A 22,999-nucleotide genomic window follows, 5' to 3' on the forward strand; every position below is an offset into this window, starting at 1 on the left:
TGTGTAACAGTGTGTGAACCATGATGAGGCATGGGAATTCTCTTCGGATCTGAGGATTTCCGAGAAAAGCTAATCATTTCTGAGAGAAAAAAATTCCTCTTCTGAGAAAACAAAATCGAGGAACAAAAGTTAAAAAAGACAGTCTGCCTAGTATGACCAATGTCCTCCATATAACCGTCCCTTCAACCAGTGAGATTCCGCCTGCGTGAGTCGCTTTTGCAAACAGTTGGAAAGAGCCTTCAAGCGGGCGATCGTAATGTTGAATGCAGTTTAGTAGGGTAGTGCCGCCCGTGCGTGTTACTATTATACAACCATATCTGGGGATGAAGGTGACAGTTGTGATCGATTGATTAGAACAGATGTTGCTGTTTACATGTGTGTGAAAGAGTTAGTGTGTTCAAATAATATCAATTCAGTTAAAAGATTAAAATGATCGTTGGTTAGTGGCAATACAAAACATGTATTAAATTACATATTCTTACCGTAATTCTCATAAATGCATTGACTTCAATCTCACATGCTAGATGTCGAAACATTACTCAAATTACCTGCCCTTGAAAGGGTGGTAACCAAGCTAAAAAACAGACGCCATAGCCGTTGCTATGCCCTGAACCCACTTGGTTACCCATAACCCCCCGCGCACCACGTGAGCGCCGGCATCCGGAATAATCATTCTCGACTTTCGACGACACACGTAGGATGTGCGGAATTCGACTGCTCACTTGGCTTTCCCTAGCCCTCGTCTTTGTGATGATACGGGCTTGAGGGGGCCTCTGGGCGGGATCGGGTGGGCTCTGTTGGACTGTCTTCTCAGTCTGGGCCACTATTGTCCTCGCCTGACAATCGCCCCCCTCCCTCCTCGGGTTGGGTGAGCGGTGGGGCTAAGGGACTACAGCAGGTAGACAGGTGGTTGCGGCCGCTTTCGGTCCCGTCTCTCACTCCGTCTTACCCCTCTCAGGGGTCGTTTTCTGCTGTGTCTGGCCACCTCCCTCCCCATGCGGATGCGGGGTTGCTCAGACTAGTCAGACGGGTTTTGTTGACTGGACCCAATCTCCCGCACAGCGGTCGGCGAACAATGGGCCTGGCTCGGCTTTGTTCGGTGGCCCCGTCCACCCTCCCTCTCGGCAAGGTGCTGTGCCGGCTGTCTACTCCTCTCCCCCTTTAGTGCAGGGGAGTGGTGGTGGTTGGCAAGCGGGGTCGGAGCACGCTTTTGATTCTCCTGTCTTTGTTTGTTTGTTTGTTTGCTTAACGCCCAGCCGACCACGAAGGGCCATATCAGGGCGGTGCTGCTTTGACATATAACGTGCGCCACACAGAAGACAGAAGTCGCAGCACAGGCTTCATGTCTCACCCAGTCACATTATTCTGACACCGGACCAACCAGGCGGAGCAGCCACTAGATTGCCAATTTTAAAGTCTTAGGTATGACTCTTCCGAGTAGTATATCTGCCGATCGAACCCGTCCGCCCAACCCCCGAAGACCCGGCCGAATGAGTGGAGGATTTTTTTTTCCTCCATTTGGTTTGGGCTTTAGCGGCTTTATTCACGGCCGCCTGTGTGACGTCAGTGGCTGCTAAAATCACAGCCGTTTCTTTCTCAAAGACGCCAGTCGAAACTGATGTCTGGTCCTTCACAGTCTTGGCAACCGTAGCCGCCTTCTCAATGGTATCGGCAGCAACAGCCGCCTTTCCTCCGCCCTGGTTAATATTTGCAACGACATTCTCAAGACGATCAATCTTTTTAATGAGATTATCCAAGACTGCAGTCACTTTAGTGAGAAAGCCCTCGAGAGACGAAGGTGTAGTTGGCGTCGCAGACGGAGTACTAACAGCCCTGGCTGGGACATGACCTTCTCCTTCGCCTCATCGAAAGAGCATCTCTCCGTTGTTCTCATTTTTTGAATGGCTTCCTCCGTTTTCCACTCGGGACATTCTTTTGAAGCTGAGGAATGTTTACCCCCACAGTTGTGACACTGTTTGGGTCCCTCGCATTCACCCTCATGTTTTTCCTTTGTACAATTTCTGCGCATTTCCTTCCCCTTGCAGTTTTTGCTACCGTGGCCAAACCGTTGGCAACGATAACAACGCAGAGGGGAAGGGATGTACAGGGAAACTGGAATAATTTAAAAAAAACAAACAATTCTTTTGGGAGCAACGGCTGTGCAGAAAGTTAGAAAGAGAGTGTTTGTTTCCACTCTCTTTCCTTCTTTATCCGTTCTGGATACTCTGTGTACGTCGACAACGCCTTGTGACGCCAACCCATCCTTCAACTCCGCACAGCTCATACCTTGGAAGTGGTATGAGCGTGCCACACCCCGAGAGGTGTTCAGGTATGAGTGGCTAGTTGATGAGGAAACCCCCTGGAACCACTTTTCCAAAACAAAAGGCGAAATCTTTTGAGTGCCATTTTGAAACTGCACTACGAGGTATCGGGGCCATGCACCCTGCACCCCTGCTGCAGCAGCAGTAGTTCTAGATTCATTCTCGCTGTCAGAATCTCTATCTTTCCTTTTCTTGTTTAACAAAGACATAACACGTAAGCTCAATGAGGTGGGAAATACACAGTCACCCTTGTGAGAGCCCCCGTGACAAGGGAAGGGCCTAAAACTGTCATTTGGCATTGACCCAAACTGAAACCAAACGCATGTGCTTACGACTGAATACTAAGGTGTCAGCCATTCATCCCCTGGTCACACATGACAAACTCGGGATTCATCATACTTTGGAAAATAAGTGAAGAATTTTATGGGTGAGAAAAGGAAAGTAAAAGGACTTTGGGGAGGCAGAAATAGAGAAGAAACAAGAAAAAGATCCTAATTAGGTTCACGGCATCGAGAGTGATGCGACCTTCTCTGAGAAGTTAGTAGAGAAGGCTCCCCCATCCACCACCCGGGGGACGCGCCTCTACGCCAATTAGGGGGCGGACGCCTTACCACTAGGCCAACCGTGCCGGTATTCTCCTGTCTCCCCTCCTTTGGCGCTGGCAATTGTCAGCGTTATGGCGGAACAGCCCCAAAAGCTTTATGGACTCTCTAGATTTTATAATGAAATTCAATTGTTGGATTCCATGAGAATCCCCAACTAAATTAATTAACAGGTTGGGCAATTAACTATCTATTCTTGAAAAACATAGGTAAGGTAAAATAATTACAGAATTTAATAAAATAATTGTCACTTCGGTGGCCTACTGCAGCAAAAAGTGCTTGGCAATCACAGAAAAAGCAAGGTGGCACAGAGCCAGTGCTTGGCAATCAACATAAATTGCACGGTGGCATAGAGCCAGTGCTTGGCAATCAACATAAAGTGCACAGGGGCATAGAGCCAGTGCTTGGCAATCAACATAAAGTGCACAGGGGCATAGAGCCAGTGCTTGGCAATCAACATAAAGTGCAGGGTGGCATAGAGCCAGTGCTTGGCTTCCACATAAAATGCACTGGGGCATAAGGCCAGTGCTTGGCTTCCACATAAAATGCACAGGGGCGTAAGGCCAGTGCTTGGCAATCAACATAAAGTGCACGGTGGCATAGAGCCAGTGCTTGGCATCAACATAAAGTGCACGGTGGCATAGAGCCAGTGCTTGGCAATCACAGAAAAAGCAAGGTGGCATAGAACCAGTGCTTGGCAATCAACATAAAGTGCACGGTGGCATGAAGCCAGTGCTTGGCAATCAACATAAAGTGCCCGGTGGCATAGAGCCAGTGCTTGGCAATCAACATAAAGTGCACCGCGGTGGTATAGAGCCAGTGCTTGGCAATCACAGAAAAAGCAAGGTGGCATAGAGCCAGTGCTTGGCAATCAACATAAAGTGCACAGTGGCATAGAGCCAGTGCTTGGCAATCACAGAAAAAGTAAGGTGGCATAGAGCCAGTGCTTCAGTGGCAATCAACATAAAGTGCACGATGGCATAGAGCCAGTGCTTGGCAATCAACATAAAGTGCATGGTGGCATAGAGCCAGTGCTTGGCAATCAACATAAAGTGCAGGGTAGCATAGAGCCAGCGCTTGGCAATCAACATAAAGTGCACGGTGGCATAGAGCCAGTATGTGCATAGATTTGAAATAACTGGCAATTAAATTATACTTATAGAGAGCCTGATGAAACAACAACTATAAGAAGCAACAGTACGCACGGAGGGAGCCGATCGTGACGTCATACCGGAAACAGCCGAACATGTTTGAATTTTTAAAAAAATGTAGGGCGCTGCATGGCAGAACTCACACTCGCGGGAGCTTATTAGCACAAGCCAACAAGGCACCGCGAACTGATTAATAAAACTGGTGCAAACCGTGGGGAGAAAGATGTATTCCATAAGAAAGGAATTTCGAACCAAGTTGCCAATTTGAAGTCGATCGGTCAAACTTTCCGTTGTGGTTCCAGAAAGAAACCGAATGCAAGCCCCGCACGGACGATGCGAGATCGGTGTTAATAACGTCCACAGCATGATTATAACCCCCCGAGGGTTAGGGGGAAGAATTTACCCGATGCTCCCCAGCATGTCGTAAGAGGCGACTAACGGATTCTGTTTCTCTTTTTACCCTTGTTAAGTGTTTCTTGTATAGAATATAGTCAATTTTTGTACAGATTTTAGTCAAGCAGTATGTAAGAAATGTTAAGTCCTTTGTACTGGAAACTTGCATTCTCCCAGTAAGGTAATACATTGTACTACGTTGCAAGCCCCTGGAGCAAATTTTTGATTAGTGCTTTTGTGAACAAGAAACAATTGACAAGTGGCTCTATCCCATCTCCCCCCTTTCCCCGTCGCGATATAACCTTCGTGGTTGAAAACGACGTTAAACACCAAATAAAGATAAAGCATGATTATACATTTTTGAGTAACTCAAACTGGCATGTTTTTCTTCCAGAGTGGCGTCAGTCCTTCGTTCGTTTTATTACATACGAAGGGGCACGTTGTCGAGGTAAAAGCTTAGCAATGATGACGTGAGCCCCGGTTCGAGCTGCTATCACAGACGCAACTGCCAGAATCCGACCGGCTAACCCGTTCGGGTCAGTGTTGAAGGAAATATCGTTGTCGCCTATGATCAGGAATACCAAGTCGGGTTTCCGTGCCGAAAGGGCTGGAATGTCTTCTTTTTCTAGAGTGTCCAAAGTCTTTTCCCCGCGACACAAAAACGTTACTGAATCGACCTTTTCCGCAAGTTTGAAATCGGGGGACAACCGAGCGTCTGTTCGACAGTAAAGCGCCGTCCGTAGCCGCCCGCAAATAGAATGGCCAACGATCACGGCGTGCTTTCCTGGCATCACGGCAAAATAAGATCAACAACGAAAAAAAATAGAATGAATCACAGTACCTTGATGTTCGTTGAAGCGAAGACATGGGATCAAGTAGAAGAATAGAAGACACAAGAGAGCGAGAAGGAAGTATAAAGAAGAGAAGTTAGAGAAAAGACGAAGAATAAGTCAAAGTAGAGACAGAGCAAAAATGGTGTTGTCTGTAGGTAGACAAAGGAGAGGGTGACCGAACGAGGTCAAGGGGAAAGCATCCACGCTAAGCTGGCGGGAACAATCTCTGGCATTACCCAGCGATTGGTCCATGTGCTACTCATTAATATTCATGAGGTTACAGCAGGGGAATTCCGATTTCCCATAAATGTCCTTGTTACCCACAAGACTTTTTGTGTGGTGATACACTGGATGGTGGGGATTTGGTTTCTTCTGAGGAAGAAAGAGTGTGTAGCGTTGTCTACTGCGTTTAGGAGGGCTATGCGAAAAGCGGCTTCAGTGGCAGCGATTTATTTCGGCCTTCGTGGGTGGACTCACAATCTTTTTGATTTGTAGTCTCCCTCCGTGGTTTATCACATGTCACAACTTTTGGCTAGGCATGCTCCTCAGGGGAGTGGTCTTTCGCCTACGCCTTTGCCGCTGTTGCAAGCGCATGGTCCAGCGCCTCCTTCTGCTAAAGCCGTGGTTGGCTTCAAGTGCCTAGACCATTTCTTTTTCTCCATTGGTGCAGAAGAAGGTGGACTGGAGCGTCAAGTCCAGGAATTTTATTCAGACTTTTGCTTTGCCAATGGCAACGTTCCCGATTCTGTCGGAGTTTGTTACCTTGTTGCCCAAACAACCCTCAGCAAAAGAGGGAGGTTGACTCTGAGTCTTCTCTCCCCTCTCTGGAGGAGATGGGTAGGCTTGATCTGTCAGACCTCTTCTTTGCACTTGGACGCTTCTCTATTAAAGGGAAAGCTCACAGCGGGCGGGTTTGGCTGTCGGCTCTTGGCTTTGTCTAGTATAACAAAGAAAAGCTCACAGCGGGCGGACTTGACTGACCAGTCTTGGTTTTGTCTCGTACCCCCGTTCGCCCTCCTTCTCGGCAGGGCGCTGTACCAAATACCCACCCCTCTCCCCCTTCGGGGCAGGTTAGCGGTGTGGTTTGTTGGGCAGACAAAGCTCGCTTTCACTCGCACTCTTGGCATGTATATCAATTGGAGTTTTAGTGCGCTGCCTCCCCCGTATCCCCGCCTTGGTATTTTGACACAGTGGCGAGTGGGGATTAGGACTCCTTTGTGCAGGAGGAAGACTGGTAGCGCTGCCTACTGCTGGTAGGCTCGCTGTGCAAAAGCGGCTGTTGGGGTAGCTTAATATTTCCTGCAAGGGGTGGAGGATTCAGAGCATGGTGTTCTTCCCCCCCCCCCCCCCGCCCTGCCGCGGATGACCTTAGGTCTACGCGGGATGACTCGCAATCTTTTTGATTTTTTGGGTCTTCTGTGATTGCTTACCTCATGTCGCAGCTTTCGGCTTGACCCGCACCTCAGGGTAGTGGTCTCCAGCCTACACCTTTCCCACTGCTTCATGCGCATGGTCCCGCTCCTACTTCTGCTAGCCAGTGGCTGGCTTCTCGGTTCGGGTTACTTCGTTCTCACTTTTAGTGCAGAAGAAGATATTTGGAATGTCAAGTCTCGGAATCTAATCCAGACTTTTTTTGTTGCCACGGGCTCGTTTTCCTGTTCCAGCGGAACTAGTCTCGTTGCTTCACTAACAGACCACAGGGAGAGCGGGGGTTTGGGCAGTGTGCCAACACTGTCTTCACCTGGTGTGATCTTCTTTCGCAAGGGTTTTGTTGTCACACCTGCTACAGGAAGCAAGGGACAGGCACTTTTCAGGTTTTTTGTTATAACCTACTCGGAAGCCTTTGTCTTACCCTTCTTTCAAGGTCAAGTAGCAGCGCATTAATGCTCTCCCGGTCACAAAGTGGGGTTTCCATTCAGTTACTCCTTCCTCTCCTCTCTGGAGGAGTTGGGACGGCATGGCTTGGAATTTTCAGCTTTTGCTGAAATTTTCCTCTGTGCTCTCACACGGGCCTTGCCTTATGCGTCCTGCAGACAGGAAGTGGCTCCGTTTCTGCTGGTGTTTTTAGTTCAGGGCTCGGCCCTTCCGACTGTTGCTGTCTCCGTGGTTTTTTTTCCATGTTGGGCAGTCAGTTGGGTTTTCTGATCAGACAGAAGGTATTCGTCTCTGGGCGTACCTCGGTGCCTGGTTGATCTTGTATCAGAGTCATCAGCTTGCCAGCTGCACATTCAGATCGTGTTGAACCAGGCTCTTTTCCTGGGGTTCTCAGTAAACCAGGCAAAATCCGAGCTGTCCCCATCCCAGCGTTTTTCTACCTGGGCATGTCGTTCGACACTTTCTCTTGGAAGGTTCGTCCTTCACAGGAGAGAATAGAGAGTCTTTAGGCTCTTATCACTGCCAGGCTGGTATGACAGCAGACCTCTGCGAGGCCTTAGCCTCGATCCTTTATCAGATGGAATCGATGGCCATTTCAAAAACATTCCGGGGGAGCATGACCCCAGACCCCCCCTACTTTTCTGAGATTTCTCTTTTAATCAATTCCCATGCCTGCATGATAGATAGGTTCAACTCTTACTTTTTGACATTGTCATGGACCAATGTGGGATTTCAATGTCAGATCTCTGTACCAGAATGCATTCTCACAATAGTCATGCCAGGTTTAACTATGAGATATCATATTGATCCATGACAGATCCACTTGAGCATCTTTTTTCCTTCTCATGCTCAATAGCTAACTAGATTTCGCTTCCTGTAACAAGGCTCCCCACAGACACTGCACCCAGAGGGTCCTTGGACCCCCAACTTTGATCATTGTGTAGGACCGCCTCAATGGAACTTTAGAGGGTCCCACGACCAGGAGGTTCAAATTCTTACTTTCGGAAGGCACATTCCTCCTTGGCACATGATCTTTGTAAAGCCAACTAGGGAAAGCTCTCTGAGCTCTTCACGAAAACATTATGGTCACATCACTTAGATTAACTCCGTAAATTTGTGAGGGTACAGATCTGGCAGAAAATTTTCAGAAATCAATACCGACCTTACGCATAACAACAGATTTTGTAATGCATTCCTGGACCCCACTCTTTTAAGGTTTAGCGCATTGCGGGACCCCCTCCATTCTGGTAGTTTTTTTGGCTTCTGGTTTGTACAGGACGCAGCGCTGCAAAGTTTGAGGAGCCCTGCTGTATCAATGGATATGCACAGTTTTTCATTACTCTTTGTCTGCTGTCTTTCAGATCTTGAATCTCAAACATTGATGCCATCAGCCATACCACTGCCTCCAACAGCCGTTCCCCGATCACATGCTCTTGAACACAATGACAACATCGAGTTTCTCGGCACTGTAACGTGCAGTGATTCAGACTCTCCTGCAAAACCATGCATAGCTGCCAGGAAGAGAAAGACCTGTGTTATTAATGATGATGATGATGATGAAAGTAAGTTTTGTTTTAGGATTCGGGTTTCTTGTTTGTTTCTCTTTTGTTTGTTTTTTCCAGTAGATTTGGGATTCCACTTTCGAATATTTTAAAAGAAATGAATAACTTTCCAGGCATAATATTTTGAATCAATGAATGCAATGCATAATGCATGGCGGTAAACTACAAAGTCCAAATTATTACTCTTGAGGCTTGACAAGGGTTAGCAGGTCTGTGCTGAATGCTGCATCTCTTAGCATCTGTTTACACAGGTTCACATGACTTCAGTGACGGTGCCGAGTCTTCAGACGGTGACAGTGGAAGTGATTTTGACGATGCAGACAGTGATTTTGATGACAGCAAGAGCAAATCAAAGACCAAGGGCAAGGTTAAAGGAGTCCCTACCAAGAAGAAGCCAGCAGCAACAGAAAAGAAAAGTTCAGCAGCCCCTGTCAGCAAAAGCAAAGGTAGGTTGTTGAAAGGAGAGGCGACAGTGTAGATTGGATAATGATCAAAATGTCTTTTCCTTTTCTTCTTCTTCTTCAGCCTTTGACAAATCATAATGACGAATTCACCAACCATATTCAGTCCAAACTCATTCACATTCATTCAGTAAAAACTGCGCCTTGAGTCTGAGTCTGGAGATACGCGCGCGATATAAGACTTCATATAACATATAACATAACATAAAAACATTCTACACATGTTTTGCGTTATTGTTTACAGTGTCTTGGTATCTGTTTCTTGCCCATACCACACCATTTCTTACCTTAAAAGACAACTAGCATAGATCTTGAATAGCCATTTATTAGATACTAGATGAATACCCGCTTCGCCGGGAAGAAGTCGAGCCGAATACCCGGAAGCCGGCGCACCGCACTAAACGCGCAAAACACTGGAGAAGAGTAATACCCGGCGAACCTTCTAAAAATAGTATAACGGGAATATGGATTGAGCGTTGTTGACAGTGACCTTCTAAAAATAGAAACGGGAATATGGATTGACGCCACACGAAGGAAGGGAGATAAACGCTGAAAACACTGGAGAAGATAAGGAAGAGTTACTGGGAATGGATCCAGAGAAAAACCAAAATCGGTTCAGCGCTGCGCGCTGAGAGCACGTGTTGAAATATCTCATCGACCAGGTTGTGTCCGGGGTGTACCTGAATATGGCCATCAAATTTGAAAGAGATCCATCGAGAACTTTGGCCGTGCATCGCGGACGGACACACACACACACACACACACACACACACACACACACACACACACACACACACACACACACACACATACACACACACACACACACAGAGATATATAGATGTTACCACAAAAAAATATCCAACCAAACCCTTAAAAGACTAAATGATTTTCTTCTATTTACATTGATTTTATGTCTGTTGATCATCCATATCATACGTACCCTTTCTTTTAAATTTTACAGCACCAAAAAAGCCTTGTTCTGTGCCAGCCCCTGTGATGACACGAACTCCTGCAGCTGCAAGCACACCAGCATCAACGGTGAAAAGCCCTGTGTCTCCTGCCTGTGTCAGAATGTGTGCAGCCACCACTCCCAGTCCAGCAGGCAGCAGAGCGTCCACACCTTCTTACAAAGCACCTGCATGGACTGCGCCTGGTACAACTTAATTCTTGGTGTCTGTCTCACATTTGTGTGTGTGTGTGTGTGTGTGTGTGTGTGTGTGTGTGTGTGTGTGTGTGTGTGTGTGTGTGTGTGTTGTGTTACAGTGGAACCTCCCTTTTAAGAACCCCTAATTTAAGACTTCTTCCTTGTTAAGAGTTTGCTTTTCTCAGATTTTTTGTTCATAAGTTCTGAAAGTTTACCTCCATTTTAAGACCTGATTAAATTACATATTCTTACTCCGAATCACATATATGCATTGACCTAGTCTAAGATGCTTATTGTCTGAAAAAATCGCTTGCCGTCAAATTAAGGGAAGCAACCCTTTTAGAAAAACACTGACTCAGTGAGTTAGTCAGTTGGTTAGTCTACGTAGGTTGTCCCCCTTGCCGTAGGTGGCGCTATCGCCAACATCCCGCGTGATCACACGTGGACATAGCATATGACTTTTTCAGCTGTGCGGATCAGGTCGTCGGATTTTTCGCTCCGGTGATTTTTTGCCTTTTGCCTTTGAGCTTGAGGTTTACCGGTCACCTGCCGTCTTCCTATTTCACTTGTTGGGTGAGATCTTTCTTGTTTGGTTTTGATGTTGATTTTGACTTTGGTTTTCGACCACATTTTAGGTTCCTGCTGGTATTAATATTACTTTGCAGCACGTGTTGACTTTTTTCATTCAGCAATGGCTGACACTGATAAGGGCGACCGGTCGAGGCTCAAGGTCATGAGCACTCCTAGCAAAGGTTCTTCTTTAGCAAAGAATAGAAGCCGGCGGAGACACTTGTTCATCTTTCTGATAATGATAACAATACCATTTTTCGCACTCCAGTCCCTTAATGGGACCTGTTCTTGGTCCTTGAATGTTTGCGTTCTCCCGACTTTGGGCCGTTGCAAACAGCAAGTCTGACCAATTTGACTAGAAAAGCGCTCCTTCTCTGTTGCTTGCTACTGCACGTAGAGGCAGCGAGGTTCATGCTATTTCCGGTCGCCCGGAAGATATCACTCATGAGGCAGATGCCAGGGGCCAGTTTCATAAGATAGCAGTGAACCGACTGACAGTCGATCGACTGCCCAGTCAATCGACTGGTTGATCGCTGGGTCACCGAAAAGCGCGTTTCATGAGCGAATCACCGTCACCCGCGGACAACCGCAGTCGACCGACTGTACAGTAATTCGAATGGCCAAGTCGAGGGCTAAATTTAGCAACATTACCACTTCCGTTTGCTCATTCGCACGTGGAAATGGCCGATTTCTCAGAAAAAACTTGTCTTGGCTCGCTCAAAAAAACAATGACCGAGACTTTCAGTAATTCCTTTGCGTGACGTCTAACCCTCTTACGCCATAATGTGACGTCTTCAATACATAACCCTGACTTGTCTCCTGGATTACTGCGTCATGATAGATACATTTCGAAGAACAATCACAAGGTTTGGCTCACAATCCAAAAAAGTGTGAGCATTCTGCCATTGACTGCGGATAATTACATTTATTTTCGGTTTACCTACCGCAGTAAGCCGAACACAGTGTGGGGGGGAGAGCATCACCGTGTTTGGCCGACTTCCGGTGAGACGACCCGCAGTCGGCCGACAGAAATTTTGTTCGTGAAACCCGATAACGTCGGATTACTGTGGTTCTCTCGGACAACTGCAGTTGGTTGACTGTGTTTCTGGCTTATGAAACTGGCCCCAGATCAGCCTTCACCGGTCCTGTCTATCAGACCGCTTAGCCAGATCCTAGCAGCAGATGACCCTGATAGAGCTCTTGACCTTTACCTTCGGCGTACACAGCCCATTAAAGCTAAGAATCAAAAGTACTGTTCATTTCAGTGAACACCAAAAGAGGAAAAGATATTTCCAAACTTACTCTGACTCGGTGGATCTCTTCGCTCATCAGGCAGGCATATGAGTGGTCTCTCACCGAGATAAAAGGGGGGGGGGGGACGACTCTGTTCTCCCTCTGACCAAGGCTCGGGTGCACGAGTCTAGAGCTTGGGCTTCCTCCTTAGCTGTTCTTTGCTCCCGAAGATTGGAGGAAGTGCTTCACACTGCCTATTGGAAGTCTAGTGATGTTTTCATCAACTTTAGTCTTTTATTGAGTCACTTGAGAAAAAGTGACTCTATGTAATCGGTCAGTGTTAGTCTGTCCGGCCGGCCGGCCGGCCGTCCGGCCGGCCATCTGGCCGGCCGTCCGTAGACACCACCTTAACGTTGGACTTTTCTCGGAAACTATCAAAGCGATCGGGCTCATATTTTGTTTAGTCGTGACCTCCAATGACCTCTACACTTTAACGATGGTTTCGTTGACCTTTGACCTTTTTCAAGGTCACAGGTCAGCGTCAAAGGAAAAATTAGACATTTTATATCTTTGACAAAGTTCATCGGATGTGATTGAAACTTTGTAGGATTATTCTTTACATCAAAGTATTTACATCTGTAGCCTTTTACGAACGTTATCAGAAAAACAAGGGAGATAACTAGCCTTTTCTGTTCGGCAACACACAACTTAACGTTGGGCTTTTCTCGGAAACTATAAAAGTGACCGGGCTCAAATTTTATGTGAACGTGACTCATTGTGTTGTGAATAGCAATTTCTTCCTGTCCATCTGATGCCTCATATAATATTCAGAACTGCGAAAGTGACTCGATCGAGCGTTTGCTCTTCTTGTTTGCGAGACGTCGCCGGCATGTGCCAAGATGGGTCCCGTTCTCTTCCTGCCCTGGTAGCAGCGGGACAGGTTCTAGCCAGAGCTTAAACTAGGGGCCTAAGGTATGCTATAGGTTCCCTCCACCAGGTTTTTGCTATCTGCAAATATGTGATTCGGAGTAAGAATATGTAATTTAATCGAAAATTTTAATAATAAATTTTCATTTGATTAATATATTTACCCGAATCACATAGGTAATTCCCTCCCTACCATCCCCGCACTATAGTTTCTATGTACAGTCGAACCCACTTAAAACGAACACGCTAGTTACGAATTTTGACTTATAACGAATTAGTTTTAAGTTCCCAACTGAATACCTCTTTCTTCATGCTTAAAAAAAATGCTTAAAACGAATTCTTTATAACGAATTTACGCTTATAACGAGCACTTTTTGGATTCCCAAGCATGCATAATGTCTGTAATTTACTCACGCTTATGACGAAATCTTTAAACTCGTCTCGAGATCGACATATCATGGGAATTTGAGAAGTTTGAATACACGTGTGTCAAAGTCTTCCCTTGCGTCGACTGCTTGAACCATTGCTCAACCGATCACTGAATAAAGTTAAACTGATTACACTGTACTCACAAAACAATTTCAAATTTAGAATCAAAGTGATTGATAGCTCAGACACTGAACATGAATGACTGACTGACGTTTATTTCCTTCGCGAATACCAAAAATGAAACATCGAACGGAAGCCATTGCCAAAAAATATAGATGCCAGAGTGGTTTCCCTTGGACAAGGGAAACCACACTCTCAACGTTTGCGTTCGCCGGTTCGCGATAGTTTATCAGTCAGTCAGTGCTTTCGATTTGGATTTGAACATCATGTTGCAACAAAAAAACAAAAAACTAAATTGGCCAAGGTTTGCTACCCGTCGCCAAGGTAAGTGATTCCGGACAAATGATAGGAACACCGCGAATGTGGACAGTGTCAGTGTGTGCGTGTGTGTGTGACCAAAAACGTAACAACTGGATGAAACATCTGTGTGCTCACTCTCACTCAAACTCAACAATCATCACTCAACATGAGACACACATGAACATGTACCTGAATATGTCACTTTATTGTCTAAACGTGAAGCAGCATGAAAGTTGCGAAAGAAACAAATTGAAACACCATAAAATGTACAAGACTTAAAAAAAAAAAAAATAAATAAAAAATCGATCAATTTTCTTAAAGGTGGTCGTCTACATTTTGACTTTTTTCCAATAATTTTATGGTTAGATTTCGCTAAAAAGTTATTTCAGATGATGAATGAACCATGGGGCAAAAAGTTACAGAATTTTTTTTATATGTGAACAAAGTTTTTATTTTTTGGGAGCGTGACTCACGCTTCCAATGTTTACTTTTCTGTTTTCTGAGACCATGTGCTTTACCTAAAAATATCGACCAATCAAATTATTAGCGGCGCATGCGCAAAGAGTAATTTACGGTCCAAAGATGTCTGCCATCTTGCGCCAGTTACGTAAAAAGCAAAATTGTGATCGATCAGGGCGGCATAGGTCTGAATGTGTACATTTGGGGGACCAGAAACAACCCTGAGATGCAGCGAAGTTGGAAGTAGGCGCCAAAATCAACCGGCAAGTGGCAAAAACACTATGATGCTCATTGAAAGTTACGTCGGGGGTGTGTTCAAAGTACTTTTGGCAAAATCGCAAGCAGGACAAAGCCCTGGGAGTTTTTCCTGTGGAAGAGCATGCTGAAACGGAATGTAAGTATACTTTTGACATTACACCCAACCTTTACTTTGATCTTCCATTAACTTTACTTGTATATTTGAATTCAATTTTCAAACATAGTTATTACGTTTCACAGTTCTGAAACAAAGCTTGTACGTGTACATTACCATTTCACTGTAGGCTGAAAGGGCGCGTCCGAACATTTCATACTCAAAGGAGGTTTGAAATCGTAAACCGGGCTTACTTTTAGATCTGGTTTTTACATTATGTATTCCTCCACACGTTTTCCTTTTCTCAGCTCGTGTCGTGTCGTGGTGTGTGTCGTGGGAAAGGGAGGGGGGGGGGGGGGGGGGAGGGGAGTTGCATTTTCAGTGGCCGATTCTACTTCGGACAGATCAAGCTCATCCAGATGAATAGAACTAAAATGTCACATTTGTTTTAGAATCTATAGATCTGTTCTTAGTTTTTACGGTATGGCTTCAGCTACATTCCGTCTGCGTGTGCCTTACACGAACGACTGTTGGAAAAAAAAAATTCTCTTCAGAGATTCATGATACTATTCAGTTTTAACCACCACGTTTTTAGTATTTTACATTGTGTGATTAAATGATAAGGTGACGTGCATCTTCACGCAGTCGCGCGCGCGTGTGTGTGTAAAGGGGGGGGGGGGAGGATATGTCTGTCTGTGCCCTGTGACTTCAACATAAATTGTGTGTATTCAACAGTAACGTTGCACATTGCAGATCTGTGCGTCAGGAATGTGGACAAGAAAGCCGCAGTTTGAGCAAAGATCCAACGGTGAGCTATTTTATTCGAAAGCTGTTTTATTCGAAGACAGCGAGTCCGTTTGTAAGCAAGCTTTTATGATGTTCCTGCATACAACCTTCATCGATGCTACAGGGATACGTGTTTCAAGTTTTTAACATTGAAACTGTGTGTGTGTATACGTGTACGTGTGTGTGTGTGGGTGGGAGAGAGAGAGAGAGAGAGAGAGAGAGAGAGAGAGAGAGAGAGAGAGACTGTGTGTGTGTGTGTGTGTGTGTGTGTGTGTGTGTGTGTGTGTGTGTGTGTGTTCGCTCTGAAAAAACGAGAACACGCAAAAATAAACATCGTATTTGGTCAAGGTATCAGAAATATTTAGTATATGCAGCTAGCTGCATATTTTGCTGATGGTGAAGGGTAACATTTTTTTTTCTCATAGCCTTTATTCATCAAGCTGACAGTGACAACATAATTAGGCAACACAGACAAATTAAATAGCATATCCACAATTACTATAACAACAAATGCAAGCGGACCAATAGTTGCAACAAACTTCAGGCTAAATAACATCAAAAAGAAAGGACCAGGGGAAAAAGAGAGATCACACGTATCTAAGAAAACAACGGTAACCATTTGTATGTCCGAATGTATCATTAAAACCACGATATCCACATCTTGTCTGTTCTTAGTGTCATGCAATCATGAGTAGCAAGTGGTGTAAAAATTGAGAGACACAGAAAGGCACAGTCGTTCCCATGAAAACTTTTGGCTCACCATCTCAGATTTAGACAAGATTGTACATGAACAAAGACTTAGATTCGACAACCTGGCTGCTTCATGCGCAAAGTGATAATTTATTTTGATGTGTTATCATCACAGATTCCTGCTTGTGTTCGTTCACAAATCAGTCAATAAAAAAAAAATCACAAACTGCACCCAGGCTGATTAGTTGATGTGTTTAGCGATGGTCTTTTCAGGCCTGGTCTGTTCTGAGACTGTAAATCAAATAGTTTACTCGGGAAGGACTGAACCTTTCACATCAATATTCAACAAAAACCATCAAAACGTTTGAATAACACATACGAGAAGGAGGGAAAAATTAATTTGTGTGCTTTTGTTATCAGGGGAGGGAACCATCTAATCCGAGCAAAATTACCTCCCTTGATTTTTCTTACGTGATACATACATGTGCAAAGTGAATAAAAAGTGCATCAGTCACAAACAAATACAACTATTTAGCAGGATCAATTAGTACACTTGATGCATATATGAATGTTGATCTATTCAGAATAATAAATAATGTCCCGGCTGATACTCCCTGCTAAATTATCATTGATATCCCGTCGCGATATAACCTTCGTGGTTGAAAACGATGTTAAACACCAAATAAAGAAAGATCATTGATATTTGTGTTCCCTATGCACAGCGTTTGTTTTTCGATTGTTGTTGTTTTGGTTCATGTAACGTTTCAGGCGTATTCTCAATACATTTAGAGAACTGTTATGGAAGCCTGAAGATCAAAGACAAAAATGTAATTACCGTACTAAAATGTAAAAAAGAAAACGTTTTTTCCAATAGCTCCTGCCATTCTGATTGTGGACTTTAGAAGACAAATATACCTGCAGCCCGATTACTTGAAATGTGGCATCGGTATTAAGTGTGTGTGTGTGTGTGTGTGTGTGTGTGTGTGTGTGTGTTTTGATGCAGCTGCAGAAGTAAAGAAGCTAATGTCTTGCAATATTTTCAGAAATGATCGCTTTATGTTATATTTTACTACAGAACTGAAGGAGCAATGGTTAAGAGTGAGGGGGTAGGTATGCAATATACAAGTGGGTAGATTTGTGAACCATCTGTGTGCCCGCTAGGTACGTGGAAGACGTCCATGGCATCCATATAAGAATACATCGCTGCTCTGCCGATTCAGGATGAAGTCATGTCCAAGCCATTGTCCTGCAAGAAAAAAACACGTCATTTTTAGTCCATATATGCATTTCCGTGACTAAGCTTTGGTTTAATCATCGGCCTGATAATGATGACCTAGAAGCAATAGATTTGTTATAAAAAAACAATTGAAAAAAAAGTAAATTAATTCTTTCATTCTTGTATTTATCAATGTATTTATTCTTTTCTTCTTTTTTTTTCTTGGGTGGTGGTGAAGGTTGGGAGGGGTGTGTGTGTGTGTGTTGTAATTATTTGTTTTTAAACCCTTCGGACAGATACTGATGCGCCGGAGACATAGCAGAATTTTTCGGGAATGCATAATCTTGCGATCAGATGTGTAAGATGGTGATTGTTCTACACTACTCGTCATAAAAAAACCTTTACAGGTGCGTTTGAGGGCAGATCTTTATGATGAGGCCGTTTATCGTAAAACCAATTATATGACTGGAAAGGCCTTTTATGCCCCTAACTTATTCAGAAAACAGATTGAGTTTACATGACGTATTGTCGATACAGTGGAACCTACAACACACACACACCCCCAAATCAAATTCGCAAAATGAAGGTTCCCGCGTTAAAATTGACAACAAATCAGAACTGCTAAAACAAAACATGTTTAGCATGTTCTTAGACAAAACAATCAAATTTGCATTCAAATCAGTAAGTTTTGTTCACATATCTTGTCTAACATGGACGCTATGGCATGCTGAGCGGTGTAGGTGTCAATCCTCTCAGCAGGCATAAAAGGCAGTGTTTGAAGACGTTTTAGCGGGTAATGAGACAAAAAATGGTACATTTGAGTAACTCGCTAACGCATTGCCTTCAAACTTTCGGAATGTTGTGCTAACACATGTTGTAAAGTACTTTCGGAATTTCAAGTAATTTGAGACATTAGGTCTGCTGTTATTTGTCATGTCAGAAACAGTTCTTAAATTGACGATAGGTTTTTGCTGAATCATTGAACAAATTTTATTTGTTGAAATCTTCAAGAACAATGACAGATGCGCCACATACTCAAATTCCATGTACATATTTTATCAGACATGGGTGGTATGAGGATTTCAACGCGAAAGTAGTTTTTTAAAGTTGACTCATTCAGAGCGCTGAGCGCAAATGTCGGCCTACGCATAGCAAAGCTTACTGCCGACACGCTTAACTGATCAATGGCTCTTGAAAAAGCATTTTCCAAAAATGTGTGTGTGCGTTTAAACAAGTGCACTTTGAACAGCCATTGGTGAAACTGTATTAAATTTAAGGGTAAATTGAAGCTTTCATTTTTCTAAATGCATGCTAATTCTAAAAAATTTTCTGTTCAATCGGACAGGGTAGATCCTTATTTTTAAAACTCTTTCTGGGATGTCGCATAACAGCAGAACTAATACCTCACATGACTTGAGATTTCGTGTGTACTTTACGACATGTGTTAACACAAATCTCCGAAAGTTTGAAGGCAATGCGTTTGCGAGTTACTCAAATGTACCATTCTTTGTCTTATTACCCGCTAAAATGGCTTCAAAAACTGCCTTTTATGCCTGCTGAGAGTATTGACACCTACACCGCTCAGCCTGCCATAGCGTCCATGTGAACAACACATACTGATTTGGATGCAGATTTGATTGTGTGAGCAAGAGTGACCCTGTTTGTTGTTTTATTATCTCAAATTGAAGAACAACTCATTTTTTGCCCACACAAATTGATTTGGTTCAGCTGTTGTGCCTAGCAGTGTTGTTTTTCCATTTTGAAGAAGACTGGGTGACAGGGTGACCCCCCAAAAATGCAACCCTCAAAAATGCTAATAACTTCTACATCTGTTGACCGAATCACATTATATTTGGGGGACATAAACTTCAGCTACCGTGACACTTTCACAAAGGGGCAATTTTGTAGATCAAATGGTCAGACTTTTGTGCTATTTCAAAAAAAGTTGCCAAGATGTGGAAGGGTCATGGATAGGCTGAAGTTTATGTCCCCCAAATATAAAGTGATTCGGTCAACAGATGTAGAAGTTATTAGCATTTTTGAGGGTTGCATTTTTTTAGGTCACCCTGTAGTTGCCAAAAAATCAGCCTGACTGGGCCATTTCTACTGAATTTCCAGGATGTTGTTATAACATTTAAAGATTAATAACTGAAACAGGACACATTTCTAAAGATTTCATATAACGATTATCCGCCCTATCCGGACACGCCCATCACTTTTCAGGTTGTTGTTTTTTCATCATAATTTAAATGCATAATTACGGCACATCATAGTCGAGTCATGTATAACGTATGGCGATTAACAGCAGTGTGCTAACATTTTTGAAACTGTTTCAGATTTTTAAGTACAGTAGTACCTGCCATATCCGGTCACCCATTAGTCATTGCAAAGGTGACCGCAAATATCAGGTGGCCGTTCATTACAGGCCCCCTCCTCCTCCAAAAAACCCAAAAAAACACGATCAAGTTTTCATGAAGAAAAGAAAGCGATCATCCACGAGCCGCCGATTCATTGTCTCTGTTAGTTTTGCTTTTGTTTATACATCTTAATTATTTGCGTGTTTAACTCGATCGTCCTGGCTAAGCTATTGTTTCGTATGTTTCTATGTGTGTTGTTTGGATTATTATATATGTATTTGAGTGTCAGATAAACAAGTGTTTCAAACTCACATCAGCTGTGATCGATCCGGAAGTGACTGCCGTAAATGTACATGTATGCGCATGTCTGTATTTACAGTTTGCGCATGCGTAAGTATTCATGTCGTCTGCTCGTGCTGTGCCGTCTGTGCACACAACACACACACACACACACCACAGGCGCTCGCCCGCGAAAGTGACAAGTGGCCGTTAAGTGGCCGCTCCTGTCGAGTAAGAGGGGCACCTTAGGGCAAAAATCAGTGACCGTTGACCGCGTCAGACAGGTTAACGGCCATTAAGAGTCAATTATAGAAGGAAAACTCATTAGTCATGGGAAAGCTGGCCGCTCCGGGTAGGTTCACGCCCACGAAAGGGCCGGAAATGGAAGGGACTACTGTACTATTTTTGTAATTACAGGTCTTTGACGGGTGGTTATCAACCTCCCTTCCCCTATCTTGGTAGTGGTGACAAACACACCTGGAAGGACATGTGGCTGCACTTGAAGTAGGCTCCTCTGGGAAGGATCCTCTGTTAAGGTTGCAGGCCATGCCCAAAACCGGGGATGGGAGCCGCTCAGCAATGGACAGGACCAGCTCCCCCGCGGTCATCTCGTTAATCATGTTCTGACCAACACAGTTAAAAGTCCTATTGTCATGAAATAATGTAATGCATTCAAATTTGTATCCATTTTATCTGTTTTAATAGATGTAGTATTATAAAACAAGTGGCATGTAGATATAATTATAAGCCATGCGCACTTGAACGGCATTCATGAAACTTTTTGGAATTATCATCCCATATCTCAGGCCAATGTACACCAAATTTGAAGTAAGTTGTAGAAGTAATTCATGAGTTATCAGCATTTTTTTTTTTTTTTTTTTTTTTTTGGGGGGGGGGGGTTACTTTCTACATGTTTGTGTGTGTGCTTTATGCATTCAGATGTATACATATGTAAGAGTGTATGCATTAAATAAGTTGGTATATAATTAAAATTCTTTTGTTAATAAATTGTGTCTCGACTGATTGATGGGATTGTCGATTTTGTAAGTATCCTTTTAAACAGCAAACGGAAGTATAGTGTCACCACTCTCTCTCTCTCTCTCTCTCTCTCTCTCTCTCTCTCTCTCTCTCTCTCTCTCTCTCTCTCATATGCACAAACACACACACACACACACACACACACACACGCATTTACAATATACAGCCCATACTTGAATAACTGAGATTAACATAAGCACTCAAGCAATAACAGAGAGAAGAAATCTTCAAACCATTACATTTGTAACTACACAAACTCACTGTAAGACTAAGAGACTGGATCTTTCTTCCCGATAACTCTTGGCGGCAGCTTCTTGAGTAGCTGTCCGCATGCGGACTCTCTGTGTCCCCGATTGCGCTGACAAACAATGTAACACTGCCGCACCTGCTTGCCCTGCCTCTTCTGACCGGTGGAGACGATGCTTAGCTCAGAGTTGAGACATGAGATCGTACTGTGTTCGACCTGAGTATCGAAATGGACAGCTTTTACAGAAAAAAAAGAAACAACAAAACAAAAGTGTTAAAAGACACAGTCTAAGAAATGGACAAACGGTTATACTTGACGGACATGAATCATAAGTGAATAAAATACGTGGCTTATACCTACCATGCAATACAGTACAGTATTAGTTTATTTATGCCATAAGGGGCAAATGTATAATGAGTTACACGTTTGGCATTTTTAAGAACTATAACTGCATACATGAATCGTCTAAAACATGATCGGGTATAAGAAAACAAACACGTACAGATACTCCGATTCACACAATCACTCGTACTACTACGTGAATGTCACACACACGCACGCACGTACGTACACACACACATGCACACACACAGACGCACACACACACACACATCCACAGACATACGCACGCACATTTTACACATACAAACAAACACGCACATTTTACACACATACGGCACACACATAGACATAAGAAATACAAAAATAAAAACCAGCTGCATTCTAAGATTCGACCGGAGAATCTAGATCTCCGATTCAACTGATTCATTTAGATCTGTAGTCACTAGTTGTTAGTCTTGCAGGAAAATCAATATGGCGATTCTGACATCGGTGTTGCGGTTACTAGACTAGTCTACGTAAACTCATTAAAAATGAAAGCACACAAATCAAGGACTCTTGTTGGAAAATACAATTGTTTTTGATTCCGATCCTTAAATTGCAGTCGAAATATTTTGTGTGTGCAGAAATACAAATTTAGATCGATTGCAAGCGTTTTAGATTTCATTGTCAGTGTACGTGTGTCACTGTGTCGGAACTGTGCCTCTCGAAACATTGAGTTAGTGTTAGACCTATGCTTTTGCTTTATTTTTATGATGACTCCTTAATTCCTGAACCGAATCATTAAGCAGAGCCTCTTTGTAAACCGCCATCAAACATAAAGTACCGTAATGTGCAATGCTGTAAGCGTAAAACTGACTTTTGAGAGGTTCCCTGAAATGCGTCAACTCGGCTAAGATTTGATTTCTACGAATGACGAACACAGTACGTGAACAGAGCAAACACATTGCTTGAAACTGTTTTGGTGCATTATGAAGCCTTGTTTGCAGCCACTTAAAAGTCTTATACGACAAGAATGTATTGCATAATTGATAAAAAGAACTTACCAGAGAACTTTCGTCAAGGCAGCGGCTGCTCACCGCTAGGAATTCTGGGTGGTAAGCACTTTGAAAACTTCCGGTTTACATTATGTTCCAAATAAGGATATCCTACTACGATTATGTTCCAAATAAGGATATCCTACTACAATGGAATACATCAATGAATTTTCAAACGGCTACACTTGCTCCGTCCTTTCTGATCGGAGGGGGGTGTTTTTTTGAAAGTGTTAGTGAATGGATTAAACATTATAGTGGTCAAATCTCAATTTCTG

The 22,999-nt window shown here is 43.7% G+C and overlaps 1 protein-coding gene and 2 long non-coding RNA genes across 3 annotated transcripts in view; 2 read left to right on the forward strand and 1 right to left on the reverse strand.

Annotated features, from left to right (window-relative positions):
* LOC138970898 (RAD51-associated protein 1-like) overlaps positions 1-22,999 on the forward strand; it is a 30,363-nt gene that overhangs the window by 4,116 nt on the left and 3,248 nt on the right. Inside the window, exons 5-7 of the mRNA XM_070343475.1 lie at positions 8,537-8,737; positions 8,989-9,183; positions 10,163-10,354. Coding sequence (XP_070199576.1) covers positions 8,537-8,737; positions 8,989-9,183; positions 10,163-10,354 — 588 coding nt within the window. The remainder of the gene's footprint in view (positions 1-8,536; positions 8,738-8,988; positions 9,184-10,162; positions 10,355-22,999) is intronic.
* On the reverse strand, positions 14,114-20,679 carry LOC138970895 (uncharacterized). The gene is made up of 2 exons (XR_011457101.1): positions 20,541-20,679; positions 14,114-17,457 (listed from the first exon to the last, which is right to left on the reverse strand). It is a non-coding gene; the product is annotated as an uncharacterized lncRNA (long non-coding RNA).
* LOC138970897 (uncharacterized) lies at positions 15,491-21,086 on the forward strand. Its single transcript, XR_011457102.1, has 2 exons — positions 15,491-15,543; positions 20,481-21,086. It is a non-coding gene; the product is annotated as an uncharacterized lncRNA (long non-coding RNA).

Source organism: Littorina saxatilis, linkage group LG7 (genome assembly GCF_037325665.1).
Source record: "Littorina saxatilis isolate snail1 linkage group LG7, US_GU_Lsax_2.0, whole genome shotgun sequence".
Lineage (NCBI taxonomy): Eukaryota > Metazoa > Mollusca > Gastropoda > Littorinimorpha > Littorinidae > Littorina > Littorina saxatilis.